The following is a 24,728-nucleotide window of genomic DNA, read 5'->3' on the forward strand; positions in this document are numbered from 1 at the left end:
TCCTTGCCTTTCCAAATACAGTACATCCTGTCCCTCAGGATTCCCTCCAACAACTTGCCCACCACTGCGGTCAGGCTCACCGGTCTATAGTTCCCTGGCTTGTCTTTACTGCCCTTCTTAAACAGTGGCACCACATTTGCCAACCTCCAGTCTTCCGGCACCTCACCTATGACTATCGATGATACAAATATCTCAGCAAGAGGCCCAGCAATCACTTCTCTAGCTTCCCACAGAGTTCTCAGTAACACCTGATCAGGTCCTGGGGATTTATCCACCTTTAACCGTTTCAAGACATCCAGCACTTCCTCCTCTGTAATCTGGACATTTTGCAAGATGTCACCATCTATTTCCCTACAGTCTATACCTTCCATATCCTTTTCCTCGGTAAATACTGATGCAAAATATTCATTTAGTATCTCCTCCATTTTATATACCCATCCAGATGCTTTTTACATGTTGTAATCATACCAGACTCCACCACTTCCTCTGGCAGCTCATTCCGCATTCAAACCAACCTCTGCGTGAAAAAATTGCCACTTAAGTCTCTTTTATATTTTCCCTTCTCACCTTAAACCTGTGCCTTCTAGTTTTGGACTCCCCCAGCCTGAGGAAACGACTTTGCCTATTTATCCTATCCATGTCCCTCATGATTTTAAACACCTCTATAAGGTCACCCCTCAGCCTCCAACACTCCGGAGAAAGCAGGCCTGGCCTATTCAACCTCTCCCTATAGCTCAAATCCCCCAACTCTGGCAACATCCTCATAAATCCTTTCTGAACCCTTTCAAGTTTCAGTACATCCTTCCTGTAAGAGGGAGATCAGAATTGCATGCAATATTCCAAAAGTGGTCAAATTAATGTCCTGTTCAACTGGAAAATGACCTCTCAACTCCTATACGCAATGCACTTTCCAATAAAGGAAAGCATATCAAACGCCTTCCTCACTATCTTGTCTATCTGTGACTCCACTTTCAAGGAACTATGAACCTGCACTCCAAGGTCTCTTTGTTCAGCAACACTCCCCAGGACCTTGCATTAAATGTAGAAGTCGTGCCCTGGTTTGCCTTTCCAAAATGCAGTATCTCACATTTATTTAAATTGAGTAGATTAGATTAAATTCCCTACAGTTTGGAAACAGGCCCTTCGGCCTAACCACATCGACCCTCCGAAGCGCAACCCACCCAGATTCATTTCCCTACATTTAGTAGCATGGCCAATTCACCTGACCTGCACATCTTTTTTGGAATGTGGGAGGAAACCAGAGCACCTGGAGGAAACCCATGTAGACACAAAGAGAATGTGCAAACTCCACACAGACAGTCGCCCAAAGCGGGAATCAAGCCCAGGTCCCTGGCATTGTGAGGCAGCAGGGCTAACCACTGAGTTACCATGCTGCCCTAAATTTAACTTCATCTGCCACTTCTTGGCCCATTGGCCCATCTGATCAAGATCCCATTATACTCTGAGGTAACCTTCTTAGCTGTCCACCACACCTCCAATTACAGTGTCATCTGCAAACCTATTAACTATACCTCTTATGTTCATACTCAAATCATTTATACAAATGATGAAAAGCAGTGAACCCAGCACAAATCCTTTGTGGCACACCACTGGTCCCAGGCCTCCAGTCTGAAAAGCAACTCTCCACCATCAACCTCTGTCTTCTACCTTTGAGCCAGTTTTGTGCCCAAATAGTTCTTCCTGTATTCCATGCGATCTAACCTTGCTGACTAATCTTTCTTGAGGAACCTTATTGAATGCTTTACTGAAGTCCATATAGATCATGTCTACTGCTCTGCCCTCATCAATCCTCTTTGTTACTTCCTCAAAAAACTCAATCAAGTTACTGAGCCACGATTTCCCATGCACAAAGCCATATTGACTATCCCTAATCAGTCCTTGCCTTTCCAAATATGTGTAAATCCTGTCCCTCAGGATATCCTCCAACAACTTGCCTACCACCAATGTCAGGTTCACTGATTTTTAGTTCCCTGGCTTTTCCTTACCACCTTTCTTAAATATTCCCATCATATTAGACAACTTCTGACACCTTACCTGGCTATCAATGTTACATGTATCTTAGCAAGAGGCCCAGCACTCACCCCCCCAGTTTCCCACTGAGTCCTGGGTACTTATCTACCCTGATGCATTTTAAGACCTCTAGCACCATCTCCTCTGTAAAATGGACATTTTTCAGAATGTCGCTATTTATTTCCCCACATTCTATCCTTTCTATATCTTTCTCTACAGTAAACACTGAAGCAAAATACTTATTTAGTATCTCATTCATCTCTTGTGTTTCCACACATAGGCAGCCTTGCTGATCTTAAAGGGCATCTATTCTCTCCTTAGTTACCCTTTTGACCCTAATGCATTTGTAGAATCCCTTTGGATTTTGCCTAAGCCTATTTGTCAAAGTTCTTATCTCCCCCATTTTTCCCTCCTGATTTCCCTCTTAAGTATACGCTTACAGTCTTTAAAATCTTCTAAGGATTCGCTCGAACGTTGCTGTCTATATCTGACATATGCTTACTTCTCTTTCTTGACCTAAACTTCAATTTCTCTAGTCATCCAGCATTCCCTACACCTACCACCCTTGCCCTTCACCCTAATGGGAACATATTGTCTCTGGCCTCTCATTATCTCATTTCTGAAGGCTTCCCATTTTCAAGGCATCCCTTTATCTGCAAACACCTGCCCCCAGTCAGCTTTTGAAAGTTCTTGCCTAATACCGTCAAAATTAGCCTTCCTCCAATTTAGAACTTTAACTTTTAGATCTGGTCTATCCTTTTCCATCACTATTTTAAACCTCATAGAATTATGGTCACTGGCCCCAAAGTGCTCCCCCACTGACACCTCAGTCACTTGCCTTGCCTTATTTCTCAAGAGTAGGTCAACTCTTGCACCTTCTCTCATAAGTACGTCCATTTACTGAATCAGAAAATTTTCTTGTGCATATTTGACAAATTCCAAGCCCTTAACACTATGGCAGTCTCAGTCTGTTTGGAAAATTTAAATCCTCGCCCACAACCTCCCTATTATTCTCACAGATAACTGAGATTAGATTACTTACAGTGTGGAAACAGGCCCTTCGGCCCAACAAGTCCACACCAACCCGCCGTAGCACAACCCACCCATACCCCTACATTTACCCCTTCACCTAACACTATGGGCAATTTAGCATGGCCAATTCACCTGACTTGCACATCTTTGGACTGTGGGATCTCCTTATAAATTTGTTTCTCAGTTTCCTACTACTGGGCGCGTCTATAGTATAGTTCCAATAAGGTGATCATCCTCTTCTTATTTCTCAGTTCTAGCCAAATAACTTCCCTGAATGTATTCCTTGGAGAATCCTCCCTAAGTACAGCCGTAATGTTATGCTTAATCAAAAGCACCACTTCCCTGCCTTTCTCGCCATCCTTACAATCCTTCCTATAGCATCTATACCCTAGAACATTAAGTTGCCAGTCCTGTCCATTCCTGAGCCAGGTCTCTATAATTGTTGTGATATCCCAGTCTCGTGTTCCTAATTATGCCCTGAGTTCATCTGCTTTACCTATTTAGGCCTCTTGCATTGAAATAAATGCAGTTTAATTTATCAGTCCTACCTAGTTTTCTACTTCATTCCTGTCTACCCTGACTGTTTGATTTACTCCTTTTCCCAACTGCATCAGTCTCAGACTGCTCTCTTTCCTCACAATTTCCTTGGGTACTTCCCCCGCCCCCCACCACGCCTTGTTTAAATCCTCCTAAACAGTTCTAGCCATATATTAGACCCCTTCCAAATTAGGTGCAGTCCGTCCTTCTTATGCAGGTCATTTCTACCCCAGAAGAGAATCCAATGATCCAAATATGTGAACCCTTCTCCCCTGCACCAGCTCTCAACCACGCATTCATCTGCTCTATCCTCCTATTCCTACCCTCACTAGCTTGTAGCACCAGGAGTAATCCAGATATTACTACCCTTGAGGACCTCCTTTTTAAATTCCTGCCCGAAACGTCAATTCTCCTGTTCCTTGGATGCTGCCTGACCTGTCAGTACTACATTCCACAGAGAGTCCATCACCCTCTAAAATTATCTAAAACAGCATACTAGTTTAAGATGTGAATAGCCACAGGAGACTCCTACACCACCTGCCTCCCTCTCCTACCTTTCATAGAGGTCACCCAGCTATCTGACTGTACCTTCAGTTTATCTCCCTTCCTGCAACTGCCATCCATCACACACCTGAGCTCCTGTAAAAAGCCAATAGAAAGTTTTTTTTAAATTTTTCTCATGGAACCTGGATGCCACTGCATTTATTGCCTGTCCCTAGTTGCCCTTGAGAAGGTGGTGGTGATGAGCTACCTTCTTAAACCGCTGCAGTCCACGTTCTGTACAGTAGACCCTGAGGGAGGAAATTACAGGATTCATTGAGAACTGACCTCACATCTTCTAGGTCCACAAACAGATTACCTGGAATAGGCCCTTTTGATTTTCCTAGTTAATTACAGAAACCTTTTGAGTTTTCCTTAAACATGGCAATGCTTTTGGATACTTTTTTTTAGTTTTCCTAGTTTCCATTTTAAATTTCCTCTCCATATTAAGACCTTGGTATTAGCTATAAACTTAATTTTTTCAAAATCCTAATCTTTATATCCCTAGATATCAAGAGTTCTCCAGTCAGGGTCCCACCTTATGTCTTTATCAGAACATATTTGCCGTTTGCTCTTCCCACCGATCTGACAGTTTTATCTGCAGGTATGGTTGGGCCTCGGACAACATCTGGGGGAAATCTCGTGCAGAAATTTTCTGGGACTGAGATGACTGACCTCCAACAACCACAACCATTATCTTTTGTGCCAGGTATGTCTAAAACAGTGGGGTTTTCTCCTCAATTCCTATTTTGTTAGATCTTCTTGATTCCACACTCAGTCAAATGCTGCCATGATATTAAGAGCAGGCATTCTCAACTCATTTCTGTAGATCAGCTCTTTTGAAAGAGGTTGGGCAAAAGCTGTGATGAGTTCGCTAGCAGTTTATTGTTAAGCCAGCATCTTATACTGTCACTACTCTTCCATCACTTTGTTGACAATCAATAGTAGATTATTGGGTTATTGAATTTGTCTTGCTTCTTCTGGACAGGACATACTTGCGCAATTTGCCACATTGCCACGTAGATTCCAGTGTTGTAGCTGTAATGGGAGTGCTTGATTAGGAGGCTGAACAGCACTTCATATTTTTTACTCCAATGTGTTGGTTCACTCTTCATTGAGGATGGGGATATTTGTGGAGCTCCTCTTCCTGTTACATGCACTGTGTCAAGTTCGATCCAAATAAGTGTTCTTTGTGTCTGAAATGAACAGGGCCCAGAAGAAAATGTAACATCCTGGGTATGATTTGAATCAATGTTCCTGGGAATATACAGTAGACCAATTATTATCCAACCAATATACCTTGGCTGTGGGGGCTCCTTGCACAAAGCCTCAGCTCAAAGGATAAATAGTACTTGAACATGCTGATTTTTTAATTTAAGCCCAATTGGTGTTGTATCTGACAGGTTTGATTCTCTTATAGATGGAGCCCTCTTTTTAAAAAAAAAAATGTAAGAAAATCCAAGTGTAACCCACAGCACTGACCATCATTTGATCATGATGCAATTAGACAAATTCATAAAACCTGAGCGGCACGGTGGCACAGTGGTTAGCACTGCTGCCTCACAGCGCCAGAGACCCGGGTTCATTTCCCACCTCAGGTGACTGTGTGGAGTTTGCACGTTCTCCCAGTGTCTGCGTGGGTTTCCTCGGTGCTCCGGTTTCCTCCCAGTCCAAAAATGTGCAGGTTAGGTAAATTGGTCATGCTAAATTGCCCGTAGTGTTAGGTGAAGGGGTAAATGTAGGGGAAATGGGTCTGGTTGGGTTGCGCTTCGGCGGGTCGGTGTGGACTTGTTGGGCCGAAGGGCCTGTTTCCACACTAAGTAAAGTAATTTATAAATTCAGATAACGGAAAATCCATCCTGGCAACCCCTAACTGTTCCTGACGTACTTTCAGTTGGCAGAATATATTGGCAAAGAAATGCAACTAAGCCGTTTCATCATTTAGTATCTTTATTTAAAAATAGCCAGCTCGCAAGAAAGCTGGGGTTGGTCACAATATTGTTCACGGATGTGTTTTCAATCTAAACACAAGTTGATACAGCTGAAAATATTCAATATTAAAAATTAGTACATTGAATTTGATATCTCTGCATTTTTTCATAATTTGCGCTTATTCTGATTCGTTCAGACAACCCATGAACTCCAATGACAGGAAGAATACTCATTTCTTTTCAATATATCAGCTCTGAGACACCAGCAGTTTAAATTGAACAATTTGTATGCTCTACTTGAGTGTCCGTATTTGCTGTAAATGCTGTAAATCAGAAAGAAAAACAGAAGTTGCTGGAAAAGCTCAGCAGGTCTGCCAGCAGCCGTGAAGAGGAATCAAAGTTAATGTTGCGGGTCCAGTGACCCTTCTTCAGAACTGATTTCTCTTCACAGCTTCTGCAGTTCTTTCAGTTTTTATTGGGTACAGTGTAAGTTGGTCAGCCAACTTATGAGCACCCAAGGTGAATGATATTCTTGTGCCTGATGGTTGATTTTAACTTGGATGTTTATATAGCTGCAGTTCTAAGTGGGGAAAATGGACACTCTCAAGTAAGTTCTATTTTTATTACACTTTATCCAATTTTAATTGCCATTCATTTCAACAGAAAAGATAATTGATGGGCTGGAATATTCAGTATCACTCAAGGTAATTTAATAACGTTTTTAAAAGAAATGTACTAATTTGTTTGTTTCAGGGACCCCCGGAGTGATTATATGGCAAAGCAGCAAATGCATAAAGAAAACTAAGTGTTGGGGGAAACAAAAAGTCAAACTGTAATATTGAGAATATTGAAAATAAAAAAAAAATCACATCGGGTCTGGCATCATCCATGGAGAGGGGGCATACTGAATTTTTGATTCTCAATGCCTCCTCATTAGAGTTGACATGAAGTTTGGAGGGGGCAGCATTTATGCAACAGTGGGGTGGACCACCGGGGGAGAAAGGGGGGTTGATAGTTCAGATTATGTGATCAGAATGTGAGAACAGCAAAGTGATGTGTCTAACTGTCAAACTGGAAAGAACAGACAATCCCACTGGAGTGGAGGAAGAGGAAAGAGGACATGGTGACAGAGAATGTAATAATTAAAGCAAAAGGGAACAAATGGGAGTTAGTTCACAATTTTGAGTTTAGCGCCTTCAGATTAAATCCAGAAGGTTGCAAAGTGCCAGTCTGAAGATGAGATGTTGTTCTTCCAGTTTGCGCTGTGATTCGCTCAAGTATTACAGCATGCAGAGGGCAGACATGTGGCCATGCAAGCTGGAGAATGTGTTGAAGTGACTGGCTATGGCAAGGTCAGGGTCCTGCTTGCAGAGCTGTTCTGCAAAGCGATCACCCATTCTGTGTTTGGTTTCTCCAAAGTAGAGTAGGCCACATTGGCTGCAGCGAATGCAATAGATCAGATCGGAGGAGGAACAGGTGAAATGCTGCTTCATCTGCAAGGAAGAGGTGAAGGGACAAATGTTGCACTTTCTGTGGTGACATGGGAAGGTGCCATGGGAAGGGAGAGAAGTGTTGGCCATTATTCAAGAATGGACTAGGGTATTCCAGAGGGAACGCCCCTGCGAAATGCAGACAGTGGAAACGAGGAGATGATGTGTTTGGTGGTGGCATTCTGCTGGAGTTCTCTGAAATGGCAAAGGATGATCCTTTGAATGCAGAGGCTGGTGGGATGAAAAAAGAGAGAACAAGGGGGACCCGATCCCACTGCTGAGTGATGGGAAGGTGCAGGGGTGGAGGCATGGGTGATAGGCCCCTCAACTACATCTGACCTAAAAACCACAGCGGGCAAGAAACCACCGTTACAGAAGACAGAAGCCATTTCAGCAACACTGCCTTGGAAGGTAGCATCATCCGAACAGATATGACATTGTAGTTACCCAGTTCCTTTGCCAATTAAAGTTCTCTTTCCATCTTTGAAGTATGCTGGACGGTAACAATGCTTTACAGCAGAATGATTTACCAGAAAATTAACAGCAATATCCTTGTAAAGATTCTGTTTTGTGTACAGTAGAAAGTGCAAATTAAAAGCACATTAGAATCCAGTCCGACAACAATATAGATAAACAGTATTATACGTTTTAAGGCTACTAGCACATAGCAGCTTGAGAATAATCTAAAGACAATACACATACAAAAGTAAAGAACATTATCAATTCATAAAATGATTATCCATCAGTTTGCAAAGGAGAATTACAAAATGAATTTTTACTGGTGTTCTCATTGGTCATGCTGCTCCTGATGCCATTTATTCTGCCCTGTGGTGAAGCTCTATCCAGATGCCACTTTGTGGGCGCAGAATCAATTCACCCACCATATGAAGTTCCTCACGGCTTTGTTGCGCTTCTACGTGGAATCGCCGAAGAATTGATGACAAAATCACCTTCTCCTCCATTAGTGCAAATTTTTGGCCTGAATTTAAAAAAAACCATTAGATACAAAATTACAAAATATCAATATGAACTACATTATTACATTGGCTAGACTTTCAGCCTTTGAGACAGGAGCAAGATTTGGGAGATTTCCTGATGACATAGTTTGGCCTGCTGCTTAGTACACTGGCACCCTAGGATGGGGGAGATAAATGGCCTGCAGTTGGATCTCCTCTATTCCACAACAGATTTGCAGGCAGGCGATAGCAAGGCAATACCTCTTCCCTCTGAAAAAGAGAGGGACAACAGATCCATTCAAACACCACCATCACCACCACCACATGTAAGCTACACAAAATCCTGACCTGGAGCTAAATGCTGCTCCCTCAATGTCACAGCATTAAAGTTCAAGAGAGTCATTTCCTAACAACATTGTCAGTGTCTACGTATGCCAAGGACTGCCACAGTTTAAGAAGTTGTTTCACCATCACCCCAGAGGGCAGTTAGAGATGAGAATAAATGCAAGTCAGAAAGCCTACAACCTGTGAAAGATTGATTTTAAACTGACCCCCTGCAAAGAATTAGGAAGTATTTAGAAATCTCAAATGTTTCAAAATAAGAAAACCACGTGAATTAACAACTCTCAAGAAAACAAAAAAAAAGACAAAAACAGAAACTGCTGGAGAACTTATGAGTCATTGGACTTGAAACATTAACTCAGCTTTCTCTTCACAGGTGCTGCCAGTATTGTCCATATAGGTCAGACATGTCAAGGACAGCAGATTTCCTTCCTTAAAAGGACAATAGTAAAGCAGATGGGTTTTTATGACCATCAACAATGGTTACAATGAGGCTAGTTTATTCCAACTTCAGATTTTTTTAAAATTCAAATATCACCATCTAGTGTTGTTGGATTCAAGCTCATGTCCCTAGAACATTAACCTGGAGTTCTGGATTACTAGCCCAATGACGTTACCATTATGCTACTGCCTTCCGGTATGTTATGGGAGAGCCTGTAACTAGGGGACATAAGAGAAAACATTCTTGCAGCATGCAACCTGTTGAAAAGAGGTTTTCCTTGAGGCAGGGATGAGAATTTATTTCTGCGTGTTATGCTCATTTGAAACTCTCTGGTGAGCCGTTTTATGCAACTGTTCAATGAGATGTACAAAGTTGATGTAACTTTTCCTTTTCCTACATTAATCAGCAGGTTTAAAGAAAATAAAATTAAGAACATAAGTAGGAGCAGGAGTAGACCATCTGGCCCTTCAAGCCTGCTCTGCCATTCAATAAGATCACGGCCACAAATTCCACATATAAAAGATATTTTACTTACAAAGAAACCGACTAGTGTAAACTAATGGAATTAAATAAATTATTCCGATTGGTCTTTTTCACTGATCTAAAACCAAAGTATCACTGTTGGGAATTTAGACTTCAGATGAACCCTTTTTTGTATATTTTAATCGATTTATTCACAGAATGTGGGTCTTTCCGGCTGGCCAGCATTTATTGACCATTCCAACTGCCCTTGAGGTGGTAGTGAGTTACCTTCTTGAACAGCTGCAGTCTATTTGGTGTAGCCTGACCCACAATGCCTTTAGGATTTTGACCCAGCAACCCACTAAAGGAACAGCGAAATATTTCCAAGTCAGAATGGTGAGAGACTTGGAGGTGAGCTTGCAGGTGGTGATGTTCCCATATATCTGCTGCCCTTGTCCTTCTAGATGGAGGTGGTCTTGGGTTTGGAAGGTGCTGTCTAGGGAAGTTGGGGAATTTCTGCAGTGCATCTTGTAAATAGGCACCACTGATGCTCAGTAGCAGCAGTGTGTACTATCAAATTATCTGCCTTTCCGACACAGTATCAAGCTTCTCAAACATCGTTGGAACTGCATCCATCCAGGCAAGTGGAAAGTATTGACTTGTGGTTGAAGACAGTGAACAGGCTTTAGGGAGTCAAGGGGATGAATTATTCACTGCACTATTCCTAGACTCTGACCTGCACGTGTAGCCACTGCATATAACTAGACCCTTTCAATTTCTGGTTAATAGAAACTCCCAGGATGTTGATAGTGGGGGATTCAATGGTGATAACACCATTATGTGTCAAGAGACAACAGTTAGATTCGGTCTTGTTGGAGATGGTTATTTCCTGGCACTCGTGTGGCACAAATGTTGCTTGACACTTGGACAATATCTAGGCTTGGGCTGCCACATCTTGCTGCATTTGGGCATGAACTGCTTCAGTATCTGAGGAGTCACAAATGTTGTCTACTACAACCCTGAGATGACTTCCAACAACTAGCACTATCTTCTTTTGTGCCAGGTATGACTCCAACCAGCGGAGAGATTTCCCAGACTCTAACTCCACTCTTGTCAGAGCGTTGATGCCATACTCAGTCATGCGGAGTATTGAAGTCAAGGGCAGTCACACTCACCTTACCTCTAACTCATTTTTGATTGTATCAATACACTTATCAGGTTAGCATTCCTTAATTCAACTAACATTTCAAATGTAAAAAAAGTGAAGAAATTGTATACTAGTTGATTGTTGCATTGGTTCGTGGGAAATTTAAGACCGGCAGTTATGCAAACCAAAGTTGCTGGAACCCTAAACCAGAATGTTACTTTGGAAATAGAGTATAATTTGAAAAGCAATTTCTGTCCAGATTCCCAATCACATCCAAAGCAGGAACTCTAATTATTTGGCTTTAAAAGATTAATACAAGCAATATGATGTTAAAACTTAGTTTTAATTTCCTGCCTCCAAGCAGGAGGTTTCTCACAGCAAAGCAGACTTACCAATGCAGTTTCGAACTCCAGCAGAAAATGGAATAAATGCATAGGGATTAATTTTTCTTGAATTTTGTAAAAATCGCTCTGGCCTAAATTCCTCAGGTTCTGGGAAATGTTTGGGATCTCTATGCAGAGCATAAGGAATGATCATAGCGTTGACTCCCTTTGGTACCTTAAAGCCTCCTGAAAGACAATATAACAATTTAATTAACATCTGTAGACTGTCAGAACAGCAGGAACAATAGGTACATTCAAACATGTTCACTCCACCCAAATTATGACAATTCTGGCACTGTATAAATCCATGTCCTGTCAACGAAACTTGCCAATATTTAACAGCTTTGCATCACACAGTCAACCATTCTTTGTAAGATGATGTGTAGTATAAGCATCAAACCAGGATTTCAAAAATACATAGATAAGACACTATCGTAGCTCTTAAAGTTTAAATTCATAACTTTGAGCCATATCATCAGTTCAACTCAAATATTCTCCAATAATTCAGTTGGACTATCTTAATTTAACAAATGTTGCCAAATTAGAAAGGACTCCTGCCCATTAACTTGGTGGTGTGCACAGCTTCCAACGACAGGTCAGCACTCCAATCCATCTTGGTCCTCCAGTGGAAATGAAATCTGGTATACTGTAAAACAGAGAGCCAACTGACTGTCAGCCTGATAGCTGGTCCTGGATCTGGCTAATTTCATTCCCATTACCTTGTGGTACTGTGCCTATAACAGAGATTTGTTCTGGTCTGTTTCTGTAGAGAGATATTTTGCTACAAGATCTGTTTCACAAACAGTGGGTAAACAGCTTTGTGCTCTGAATTTAAAAAAAAATTAGACATAAGAAGCGTTAAGTGGTTCGAGTCAGGGTTTAGTTTTGCTTTTAGCTGTAGTTTGGAGTTGGTTGTTAAAGCGACCAGATACAGCTCGCTCTCTGCTGCAGCAAAAAGTTGAAGTCCTCTCTTTGTTGCACGATTGTTTCTTTCAATGTTCCTTTCACCTGGACTGGAACAGAGAGAGCACATGAGGAAAATCTGTTTTGCTGAATTTGTCTTTGCCAAGGGTGTGTTTATGGGACTGCTAAATTGGAACAGTTGATGGTTAGTAACTAAATATTAATTTATTTTGTTCAGTATTTCAAGAGATTTAAATTTATGCCAATTCTTTGTTTTTGTTTATACTTGAACTGAACTATAGACCAGTGAGCCTGACATTGGTGATGGGCAATTTGTTGGAGGGAATCTGGAGGGATAAGATTCACATACACTTGGAAAGGCAAGGACTGATTAGGGATAGTCAACACTGCTTTGTGCGTGGGAAATCATGTCTCATGAATTTGATTGTGTTTTTTGAAGTAGTAAGAAAGAGGATTGTTGAGGGCAGAGCGATGGACGCAATCTATATGGACTTCAGTAAGGCACTAGACAAGGTAGACTGATCAGCAAGGTTAGATCTCATGAACACAGGGAGAACTAGCTACTTGGATACAGAACTGGCTCAAAGGTAGAAATCAGAGGGTGGTGGTGGAGAATTGTCTTTCAGAGTGGAAACCTGTGACCAGTAGTATGTCACGAGAATTGGTGCTGGGTCCACTGCTTTTCATCATTTATATGAATGCTTTGGATGTGAACATAGGAGGTATAGTTAGTAAGTTTGCAGATGACACCAAAATTGGAGATGTAGTGGACAGCGAAGAAGGTTACCACAGAGTACAACAGGAATTTGATCAGATGGGCCAATGGACTAAGGAGTGGCAGATGGAGTTTAATTTAGATAAATGGGAGGTACAGCATTTTGGAAAAGCAAACCTTAGCAGGACTTATACACTTAATGATAAGGTCCTGGGCAGTGTTGCTGAACAAAGACTCATTGGTCTATAGTTCAGTTCAAGTATAAAAAGAGAATTGGCACAACTTTAAATCTCTTGAAATACTTAAAACAAAATAATATTTAATCACTCATCAAGTGTTAGGCCACTGTTGGAATATTGCACACAATTTTGGTCTCCCTCCTATAGGAATGATGTTGTGAAACTTGAAAGGGTTCAGAAAATATTTACAAGGATGCGTTGCCAGGGTTGGAGGATTTGAGCTATAGGGAGAGGCTGAACAGGCTGGGGCTGTTTTCCCTGGAGCAACAGAGGTTGAGGGATGACCTTATAGGTTTATAAAATCATAAGGAGCATGGACAGATTAAATAGACAAGGCCAGGGGTGGGGAGTCCAGAACTAGAGGGCATAGGTTTAGGGTAAGAGGGGAAAGATATAAAAGACACCTAAGGGGCAACTTTTTCACACAAAGGGTGGTAGGTGTATGGAATGAGCTGCCAGAAGAAGTGGAGGAGACTGGTACAATTACAACATTTCAATGGCATCCAGATGGTTATATGAATAGGAAGGGTTTAAAAGGGAGATGGGCCAAGTGCTGGCAAATGGGACTAGATTAGGCTAGGATATCTAGTCAGCATAGATGAGTTGGACCAAAAGGGTCTGTTTCTATGCTGTACATCACTATGACTCTCTGACTGTGTCATAGGAATAAAAAGAGAGAGTGTTTTGCTTAAAAGCCTAGTGGTAGACCACTAATCAAATCGGAACTCAGTGCCTTACACTTTAAATAAGATAAAACATTAGAGTCTAGACTATCTATCGCCTTGATATATTTATGAGGGGGTTTGGCTGGTCCATAATAATTGTAATTTTTTGACACCATTCTTATCAGGGTTTGGAAAGACTATGATTTCAATTATCTCTGGAGGCTGAAGCAAAAGCAGAGGCAGTTAGTTGTGCAGGTCACTACTGAGTCAGACTTCTGTGCAGGTTTACTGCTCTGTTCGATTTACTTGCAGTCACTACCGCTGTTGCTCTTCCTACTTTCTGAAGTGCTTTGGTTTTGATCTTTTCTTTCCCTGAAGTTCCAAAACAATGCAGCAACTTATAAAACATTAATTACTGCTACTGGAGGAAATCAGCTCCAACACAGAAAATACCTCAAAAAGAAAGAACAGTTCTTATAGCTACAATTCCCTGCCCACCACCTCCCATCAGCCATCTTAGATTACCAGTATTGGAGGTGTGGACAGCAAAGGAGGCTACCTCACAGGAACTTGATCAGATGGGCCAATGGGCCAAAGAGTGGCAAATGGAGTTTAGATAAATGAGAGGTGTTGCTTTTTGGAAAAACAAATCAGGGCAGGACTTATACACTTAATCGTAAGGGCAGTGTTGCTGAACAAAAACCTCTTGGAGTACAAGTTCATAGTCCCTTAAAAGTGGAGTCATAGGTAGTTAGGATAGTGAAGGCGGCATTTGGTATGCTTTTCTTTATTGGTCAGAGTACTGAGTATAGGAAGTAGTAGGTCAATTTACAGCTGTACAGGACATTGATTGGGCCACTTTTGAATTACTGCTTGCACATCTGGTCACCCTGCTATTGGAAGGATGGATGTTTTTTCTTGGAGTGGAGGGGGGGGGGGGGGGGGGAGGAGGGAGTCCAAAACTAGACAGCATAGGTTTAAGATGAGAGGGGAAAGATTAAAAAGGGACCCAAGGAGCAACTTTTTTCACGCAGAGGGTGGTACGTGTAGTGGTGGAGGCTGGTACAATTACAACATTTAAAAGGCATCTGGATGGGTGTATGAATAGAAAGAGTTGAGAGGGATGGGCCAAATGCTGTCAACTAAGACTAGATTAATTTAGGATATCTGGTCAGCATGGATGAGCTGGACCAATGGGCCTGTTTCCATGCTGTATAACTGAGTCTACTGGAATGTTTGGTGCCATGTGTTTTGTAGGATGTGAGATTATATGTCATTATTGCCTCATTTAATTCAAACTGTGCATTATGGGAGAAATGTCTGACATTCACAAGATGAAATTGAAAAATTATGCAGGTCAGCATAATCCTTATGCCTATCCCTGCCAAACTAATGAACGGTATATCCTCCAAGTTTAGATAGCCCTCAGACCTAGACCAGCTTCAGTTCACTGGTGTTTGATGATAAACACTTCACATTAGAAAACAAATTAAAGTACAATTTAAAACAAAATACAGCTAAGGGAATCAAAATAAAAAGTTTTATCAGTACTGATCTAGTACGGTTCACAACTTCAAAACAGTTCATTTGCATTGCACAATAAAACAAACATTGGCCTTGGGGGAAGATTAGGTTTCTAAGACAAACATTTGCTATTTCACCATTAAAGTCAGCATTTGCTTAGGCTAAGAGATGACATGGAAAAAATGAAACAATGTGCACGTCCTTCTCAGAACATGGGGAACACTTATAAAAAGTGATCTTGAGGTACAACCCCATTCTTTTTCACTATTTTATATACAGTCCACAAATCCGACCCACTAATCAACATGCGTAAAATCACAATCTCTACAGCATGGATGTAGGCCTTCCAGCCCATCGAGCCAACACTGATCCTCTGAAGATCATCCCCAGAGACCCACCCTATCCCTGTAACCCTGTGTTTCCCATGGCTACTCCAGCTAACTGACATATCTCTGGATATTATGGGTGATTTAGTATGGTCAAACCACCGAACCTGCACACCTTTGAACTGTGGGAGGAAACCAGAGCACCTGGTGGAAACATATGCAGAATTGAGGTGAATGTGTAAATGTCACACAGTTTCCCTAGGCTAGATTCCAACCAAAAACCCTGGCGCTGAGAGGCAGCAGTGCTAACCACTGAGCCACCCCTTTGTCCTTGTAATAGCCTACTGGTTCCTGTGCACGAACAAATTCAACTTCAAAAGCTTTGTACTCGTACTGAACTCCGTCAATAGTGTAATTCTACTCCACCTGAGTAAACTTACTGCTGCTCAGCCTTTGCAATACATTTCTTCCTCATCATGCAGAGATGTGCAGACTTGAACACAAGTTTTACAGCTGTTCTACTGAAAGAACAGAGAGCTAACTAAGTTCAGAGAGGACAGGAGTTATCGGTGGATGAAGTTTGGTTAAATGTACGCAGCAGAAATTTGGATGAGTTAAAGTAAGGAATGGGTAGGCTAGGTAGGAAAAGGTGAGAGAAAGAGTCAGAAACATGTATTGATCAGAATTTCAGATGCAGCCGGATGAAACAGAATCAGAGAGGTGATGTGTTGAAGGTTTAATATGTGAAATATTCAACTATTCTCTTGGACGTAGGTTTGCTCACTGAGCTGGAAGGTTTGTTTTCATTTCATGTAACAAACCTACATCCAGAACCTCAACCGGAGCTACAAATCTTCTCAAAACTCTAACTATTTTCTATTCAATTTTTCATGTTTTGGTAGAACTTGCAGTTTTGATGCCTGCTCCTGCTCCACAGTGATCAGTTACATCAGTCATCCTTAGTACATTTCTACAAATTAATTAGTCAGCTGACTAGCAGTGTAACATTGCAAACTTTTATGCAATGAAAACAGATAAGACTCCTTGAAGCATTTAAGTTAAAATATTCACAGAAACAGACCCGTCGGTCCAACTCGTCCATGCCGAGCAGATAACCCAACCCAACCTAGTCCCACCTGCCAGCACCCAGCCCATATCCCTCTGAACACTTCCCATTTATAAACTCATCCAGATGCCTTTTAAATGTTGCAATTGTACTAGCCTACACCACTTCCTCTGGCAGCAAAATCCACACACTCACCACCCTCTGAGTGAAATCGTTGCCCCTTAGATCTCTTTTACATCTTTCTCCTCTCAGCTGAAACCTATGCCCTCTCGTTCTGGACTCCACCACCCCAGGGAAAGACCTTGTCTATTTACCCTATCCATGGCCCTCATGATTTTATACACGTCTCTAACGTCACCCCTCAGCCTCTGACACTCCAGGGAAAACAGCCCCAGCCTATCCAACCTCTCCCTATAGCTCAAATCCTCCAACCCTGGCAACATCTTTGCAAATCTTTTCTGAACCCTTTCAAGATTCACAACATCCTACTGATAGGAAGGAGGCCAGAATTCACACAACATTCTAAAAGTGGTCTAACCAATGTCGTGTACAGCCGTAACATAACCTCCCAACTCCTGTACTCAATACTCTGACCAATAAAAGGAAAACATACCAAACGCCTTCTTCACTATTCTTCATCGCCTTATTGTCATAGGAATAATTTAATCGATTCAGGATAAGATTTGTTTTAGGGATGGAAATATACATTTCTAATTACAGGCTTTCAGTTCATATTTATAAACATTTAAATGGGGAACTGAATTTACATTTAGGTTTAAGTTGTATTGTCATTTGTTCTCAAGTACAAGGTACAAGAGTACAGTGAGAAGTGTACATGTCGCCATACACAGCGCCATCTTAGGTATAAAAAGTACAAAATCTTAGCTACAGAAATAGAAAAACAAAGAAATAAGCTAAAAGGTTCAGCGCTACACAGTCTGCTGAATATAAAAGTAGAAAAAAAAAGTAGTGAAGGATTTAAATTAAAATGGCCAAACACTGCAGTCCTTTCTTCAGCCATGGGCTTGCAGATGCTCCAAGCTGACCCTTCCCCAAGAGGTTCACTCTCCCTCACAGTGGGCATGTTTTCACCTCCACTGGTCTAAGACCCACCCAGGCACGCCAGGCTTCGCCACCACTCGCGAGGCGTTGGCCCCAATCGCCACTGCCACTATCCCACTGCTGACTTCTCCAACTTCATCACCAAATCTTTGACAAATGACGTAAATGGCCTTTTCACTAACTTCCTAAAGTTAAAGGGGGCACAGCGGGATGCAACCGGAAGAAATTCATCCTGCTCTCAACAGCAAAGAATATCACGGATAAACCATCCTTGGAAGAAATTCTTCTTCACCTTTTCTAAGGTACCACTAAATAGTCTAACGAATACAGGTCAGAACATATAGAGTCGGACAAATAGCAAAATGGATTGCTGGCAGGAAGTAGAGAGTAGAAATTTAAGGGTGATTATTCAGAGAGGCAGAAGGTGGAAAGTGCAGTCACACAGTTCAAGAGTGTGACCACTATGATGCAGAATTTACATTATTGATTTCGATTTTAGAATCAACCATATTTATAAACCTGTGAATCAGTCTAAATTAACATGAAGTTAAGACCATGAATTAGCCCATTTAGCAAGAGCCTGCTCTACCATTTGATCATGTTTCTCAACCCATTCTCCTGCCTCCTCCCCATAAATCCTGCCTCCTCCCCATAACTCCTGATCCCCTTATCAATCAATAACCTGTCTTAAATACAGCCAATGACCTGGCCTCCACAGCCTTCTGCAACAATGAGTTCCACAGGTTAACCCCCTTTAACAAATTTCTCATCTCAGTTCTGAAGTGTCCTCCCTTAATTCTGAGGGTGTACCTTCCGGTGCTAGTCTCTCCTACTTGTGAAAATACATTCTCCACGTCCACTCCATTCAGCCCTGTCAGCATTCTGTAAGTTTCAATTACATCCTCCCTCATTCTTCTAAACTCCACTGAGTACAGACCCAGAGTTCTCAACTGCTCCGCACGTGACAATATCCTCCATTCCTGGGATCGCTCTTATAAACTTCCTCTAAACAGCCTCCAATGCCAGCACATCCTTCCTTTGACATGGGGCCCAAAACTGCTCACAAGATTCCAAATGCAGTCAGATCAGAGCCTTATGCAGCTTCAGAAGTACGCTCCTGCTCTTGTATTCTAGCCCTCTTGAAATGAATGCTAACATTGAATTACCTTCCTAACTGCCAACTGAACCCACAAGTTAACTTTAAGAGACCCTGATTTTGGACTCCCAAGTCCCTTTGTGCCTCAGATTTCTGAATAGTTTTTCCATTTAGAAAATAGTCTGTGCCTCTATTCCTACTACCAAAGTGCATTATGTCATGCTTCTTTATTCGAACTGCCACTTCTTTGCCCACTCTGCCAACCTGTCTAAGTCCTTCTACAGTCACCCTGCTTCCTCAACAGTACCTGTTCCTCAACCTATCTGCGTGTCATCTGCAAATTTAGCAACAATGCCCTCAGTTCCTTCATTCAGATCGCTAATGTATACTGAGAGTAGTTATGGTCCCAATACAGACCCTTGCAGAACCCCACTAGTCACTGGCTACTATCCTGAAAAATACCGTTTTATCCCTCTTCTGCCAGTCAACCAATCCTCTATCCATGCCAATACCTTACTCCTAATACCATGGGCTCTTATTTAGCAGCCTCCTGCGCAGCACCTTGTCAAACACGTTCTGGAATTTAAATAGATCACTTCCACTGGCTCTCCCTTCTTTATCTTGCTTGTTACCTCCTCAAATGAATTCTAATAAATTCGACAGGCACAATCTCCCCATGATGAAAGAGTGTTGACTCAGCCTTTTGTTTAAACCAAGTGCTCTGCAATTTGATCTTTAATAATGGACTCTAAAACTTTACCAACATTGAAGGTCAGGCTAACCTGTCTCTCGCTTCCTGTCTTCTGCCTCTCTCTTTCCTAAAACAGGCGTGTTACATTAGCCATTTTACAGTCCTTTGGGACTCTCCCTGACTCCAGTGATTCCTGAAAGATCACCACCAATGCCTCTATAATCTCCTCAGCTATCTTTTTTACAATTCTAGGATGTAGTCCATCTTGCCTGGGTGATTTATACACTTTGAGTTTTCAGCTTCCCCAGTACCACCTTCTTATTGATGGCTATTACACTCACCTCTGTCCCCAAACCCGCTTGAAGTTCAGTCCACTGGTGGTATCTTCCACTGTGCAAACTGATACAAAGTATCTATTCAGTTCCTTTGACATTTCTTCATTCCCCATTTCTATTTCTCCAGCGAATTCTTGCAATCTTCTTTTATATTACTAGCTAGCTTACCCTTATATTTTGCTTTTACACTGTCCCTGACTTATCTTTTGGCATCCATTGTTACCTCATCCTCCTCTTATGTATCTTCTTTCTTGGAATTAATTTCTGCTGTGTCTCCTGAATTAACGTTGGAAATTCCTGCCATTACTGCTCCACCATCTTCCCTGCTAGGCTACCCTTCCAATCAACTCTGACCAGCTCCTCCCTCATGTCTTTATAATTACCTTTACTCAATTGTAAAACAGTTACATCTGATTCCAGCTTCTCCCTCTCCAACTGCAGGGTGAATTCTATCATATTATGGTCACTGCCCCCCTAAGCTCCCTTATCAAGTCGGTCTCATTACTCATCACCAAATCCAGAATTTCCTGTTCTCTATTGGGGTCTACCACAAGCTGGTCCAAAAACAATCTCACAGACATTCCATAAATGCATTTTCTTGAGATCGGTTACCAATCTGATTTTCCCAGTCCATCTGTATATTGAATCCCCCACCCCAAGGTTATTGTCATACTGCATTTCCTACATGCCTTTTCTACCTCCTAATATATTTTCTTCGCCATATCCTGACGACTGCTAGGAGTTCTGTGTATAAATCCCATCAGGGTATTTTTTTCCTTTGAAGTTCCTCAACTCTGCCCACACAGATTCTACATCTTCCAACTGTATCAGTTCTTGCAATCGATTTAATTTCATTTCTACCAAACAAGTCAAACCCAACCCCCATCTCCCTACCCTTTTGATAGGATGTGTATCCTTGTATATTTGGTTCCTAACCTTCATCCTCTGTAGCTATGTCTCCGTGAGATCCACAACATCGCATCTGCCAATATCAATCTGCACTACAAACTCATTTACCTTGTTTTGTATACTGCATGCATTTCAGTACAACAAAGAGGGCTACAGGATGACAATAAAACAAACTTGCAGTATTGGCAAAAAATTGATAATATTAATTTGATAAAATGAGACTGAGCAAGTGTAAAGTATTTGGTAAGACCAATACGAATTCCGTCTATTATGTTGGAAATTGAAGGCCTTTATAAACTTCCTTGTGTGGCACAGTGGCTCAGTGGTCAGCACTGCTGTCTCACAGTACCAGGGTCCCAGGTTCAAATCCAGCCTCGGGCGACTGTCTGTGTCGAGTTTCCATATTTTCCCAGTGTCTGTGTGGGTTTCCTCCCACAATCTGTTGTGAAACTTGGAAGGGTTCAGAAAATATTTACAAGGATGTTGCCAGGGTTGGAGGATTTGAGCCATAGGGAGAGGCTGAATAGGCTGGGGCTGTTTTCCATGGAGTATCAGGGGCTGAGGGGTGACCTTAGAGGTTTACAAAATTATGAGGGGCATGGATAGGGTAAATAGGTAAAGTCTTTTACCTGGGGTGGGGGAGTCCAGAACTAGAGGGCATAGGTTTAGGGTGAGCAGGGAAAGATATGAGAGAGACTTAAGGGGCAACATTTTCACACACAGGGTGGTACATGTATGGAATGAGCTGCCAGAGAAAGTGGTGGAGGCTAGTACAATTGCAACATTTAAGAGGCATTTGGATGGGTATATGAATTGGAAGGGTTTGGAGGGATATGGGCCGGGTGCTGGCAGATGGGGCTAGATTGGGTTGGGTTATCTGGTCAGCATGGATGGGTTGGACTGAAGGGTCTGTTTCCATCTCTATGACTATATGCAGGTGAATTGGCCATGCTAAATTGCCCATACCATTAGGTGCATTACTCAGAGAAATGGGTCTGGGTGGGTTATTCTTCGGAGGGTACATAGAACATAGAAAAGTACAGCACAGAACAGGCCCTTAGGCCCATGATGTTGTGCCGAGACTTGATCCTAATGTAAATTATAGTAACTTAACCTACGCACTCCTCAGCTCATTGCTATCCTTGTGCATGTTCAGCAGTCGCATTAATGTCCCCAATGACACTGCTTCCACCACCACAGCTGGCAACGCATTCCACAACTCTCTGCGTAAAGAACCTACCTCTGATGTCTCCTTTATACCTTCCTCCTAATATATTCAAACTATGGCTTCTCGTACCAGTCAATACTGCCCTGGGGAAGTGTCTCTGGCTATTGACTCTATCTATTCCTCTCATTATTTTGTATGCCTCGATCAGGTCTCCTCACTTCCTCCTTCTCTCCAGAGAGAGAAAAGTCTGAGCTTATTCAACCTTTCTTCATAAGGCAAGCCCTCCAGTCCAGGCAGCATTCTGGTAAACCTTCTTTGCACCCTCTCCAAAGCCTCTGTATCTTTCCTGTAGTAGGGCGACCAGAACTGGACACAATATTCCAAGTGTGGTCTCACCAGGGTCTTGTAGAGCTGCAGCAAAACCTTGCAGTTCTTAAATTTGATACCTCTGTTAATGAAAGCCAAAACACCATATGCTTTCTTAACAACCCTATCCACTTGGGTGGCAACTTTGAAGGATCTATGCACTTGCACACCCAGATCCCTCTGTTCGTCCACACTGCCAAGAATCTTGTCTTTAATCCTATATTCAGCATTCGAGTTCAACCTTCCAAAATGCATCACTTCGCATTTATCCAGGTTGAACTCCATCTGCATTTCTCAGCCCAGCTCTGCATCCTGTCTATGTCGCACTGCAGCCTGCATTAGCCCTCTATACTATCGACGACACCTCCAACCTTTGTGTCATCTGCAAATTTACTAACCCACACCTCAACCTCCTCATCCAAGTCATTTATAAAAACTACAAAGAGCAGAGGCCCAAGAACAGAGCCCTGTGGGACACCACTCAACACTGTCTTCCAGGCAGACTACTTTCCATCTACAACCACTCTCTGCCTTCTGTCAGCCAGCTAATTCTGAATCCAGATAGCCACATCTCCCTGTATCCCATACTTACTGATTTTTATGAATGAGCCTATGTGGTGTAAAATTCCAAGCAGTGGAATGTGGTGAAACGGTTAAAAATTATGTCCCAATACATGTGTGAATCTAACCGGAATGGAGGTGTTGCTTAGTCCCGTGTGAATCTTATTACACACCTCCCCGTGTGAATCTTCTTATCTGTATGTAACCAGAATGGAATGTGTTTTTTAGCCTTGCTCTGCTGTTCACATGAATGTTTACATCTGGAAAAGAGTATATCAGCTGGAAAAGTCTCCAGTTCGGTGAGTCTGCTCCGGGGTTACGTTTAACCGCCGAGCGTGGGTTGTTGGCAACCGCTCTACGAGAACTGACGGCTCCCAGTTCCGGTAACATGTAGAGTGAGTATAAGCCAGACCCGTTGTAAGTATGAGACCTGGTTGTGGCGACGCTGCGGGGAATAAAATGCTCATATTCTAGCAGACTCGCCTCTTGGTCGTTTGTTCTGTGTCAGACTACTCTCCTACGAACCTGACCTTGAGAATTTTTTAAAACAGCCTACTATGGGGAACCTTATCAAATGCCTTGCTGATGTCCATATACACCACATCCACGGCTCGATCGTCGTCAACCTGTCTTGACACCTCCTCAAAGAACTCAATAAGATCTGTGAGGCATGACCTGCCCCTCTCAAAGCCATGCTGACTGACTTTAATCACACTATGCTTTGCCAAATAGTCATAAATCCTTTCCCTTAGAATTCTTTCCAAAACTTTGCTGACCACAGACGTGAGACTGACTGGTCTGTAATTGCCAGGGATTTCCCTATTATCCTTCTTGAAAAGATTACCCTTCTTGAAAAGGGTTGGTGTGGACTGGTTGGGCTGAAGGGCCTGTTTCCACACTGTAGGGAATCTAATCTAATCTAACCTTTACTGTGTAATATGCGATTTCAATGATTTCATTTAGCAACTTTCCAAAATTCAAACATGGGAAAAAAGGATAAATTGCGAGAAACATGGAGGTCGCAAAATGTGTATTGAACCAGCACCAACAATTCATCTGGTGCTAAATGTACCCTGTTATCAGTGTAGTGCTGGAAAAGCACAGCAGGTCAAGCAGCACCAGAGGAGCAGGAGAGATGACATTTCGGGCAAAAGCCCTTCATCAGGAATCTCCAGCATTTGCAGTCCTCACTTTCGCCCTGTTATCAGTGTATCAGTTTCAAAAGCAAGTTGGCTTTGTTCTTTGAAGGAACATAAGCTAACCTTCAAATGGAGATGGGAAGGGAGACAACAATCATCCAATGTCAGAAGTAGCTGTCCCATGGCCGCTGGTCAAAAGGAATTAGGATAAGCTACCTCTGCTAGAAACAGGATACAACAAGTGCTCAGGGGCAGAGGGAGTTCTCTTTGGCAACCCGGAGTATAGTGCTCAGACAGCTGTCTTCTCCAGGTGGAAGATGCAGGGAAGAGTTCCCTAACATTTCAGCTGGACAGTAAGATGCCATCTTCACAATTCTAACAAGGACAATGCATTCCATGCAAACAACCTGCTTGTCCTCTGGTATCAGTGAACCATCACAAATTGTAATAATTGTCTGATAGTTAAAGAATGCATAGAGCTGTGACAAATTGTCAACTGCCTATATTAGGTAACTGTGATCACAAACATACCCCTCCCACCCCTAAAATCAACAATTACTAGAATTTCCCCCTTCTCCAATAGCACTGTGGGACTACCCACAATACACGGACAGCCGTAGTACAAGGCGGCAGGTCATCACCATCCTCA

At 42.3% G+C, this 24,728-nt stretch overlaps 1 protein-coding gene across 1 annotated transcript in view; it reads right to left on the reverse strand.

The window, feature by feature from the left end:
- Positions 1 to 6,072: 6,072 nt before the first annotated feature.
- Positions 6,073 to 24,728, reverse strand: part of LOC122549769 (cytochrome P450 4V2-like) — a 58,408-nt gene continuing 39,752 nt past the window's right edge. Inside the window, exons 10-11 of the mRNA XM_043689768.2 lie at positions 11,303 to 11,479; positions 6,073 to 8,540 (exon numbers count right to left, since the gene is read on the reverse strand). Of these exons, the coding sequence (XP_043545703.2) occupies positions 8,377 to 8,540; positions 11,303 to 11,479 (341 nt within the window). The 3' untranslated portion in view covers positions 6,073 to 8,376. The remainder of the gene's footprint in view (positions 8,541 to 11,302; positions 11,480 to 24,728) is intronic.

The sequence above is a fragment of the Chiloscyllium plagiosum genome, unplaced genomic scaffold (genome assembly GCF_037043375.1).
Source record: "Chiloscyllium plagiosum isolate Xiang-an unplaced genomic scaffold, Cpla_swu_hap1 HiC_scaffold_1, whole genome shotgun sequence".
Classification (NCBI taxonomy): Eukaryota; Metazoa; Chordata; class Chondrichthyes; order Orectolobiformes; family Hemiscylliidae; genus Chiloscyllium; species Chiloscyllium plagiosum.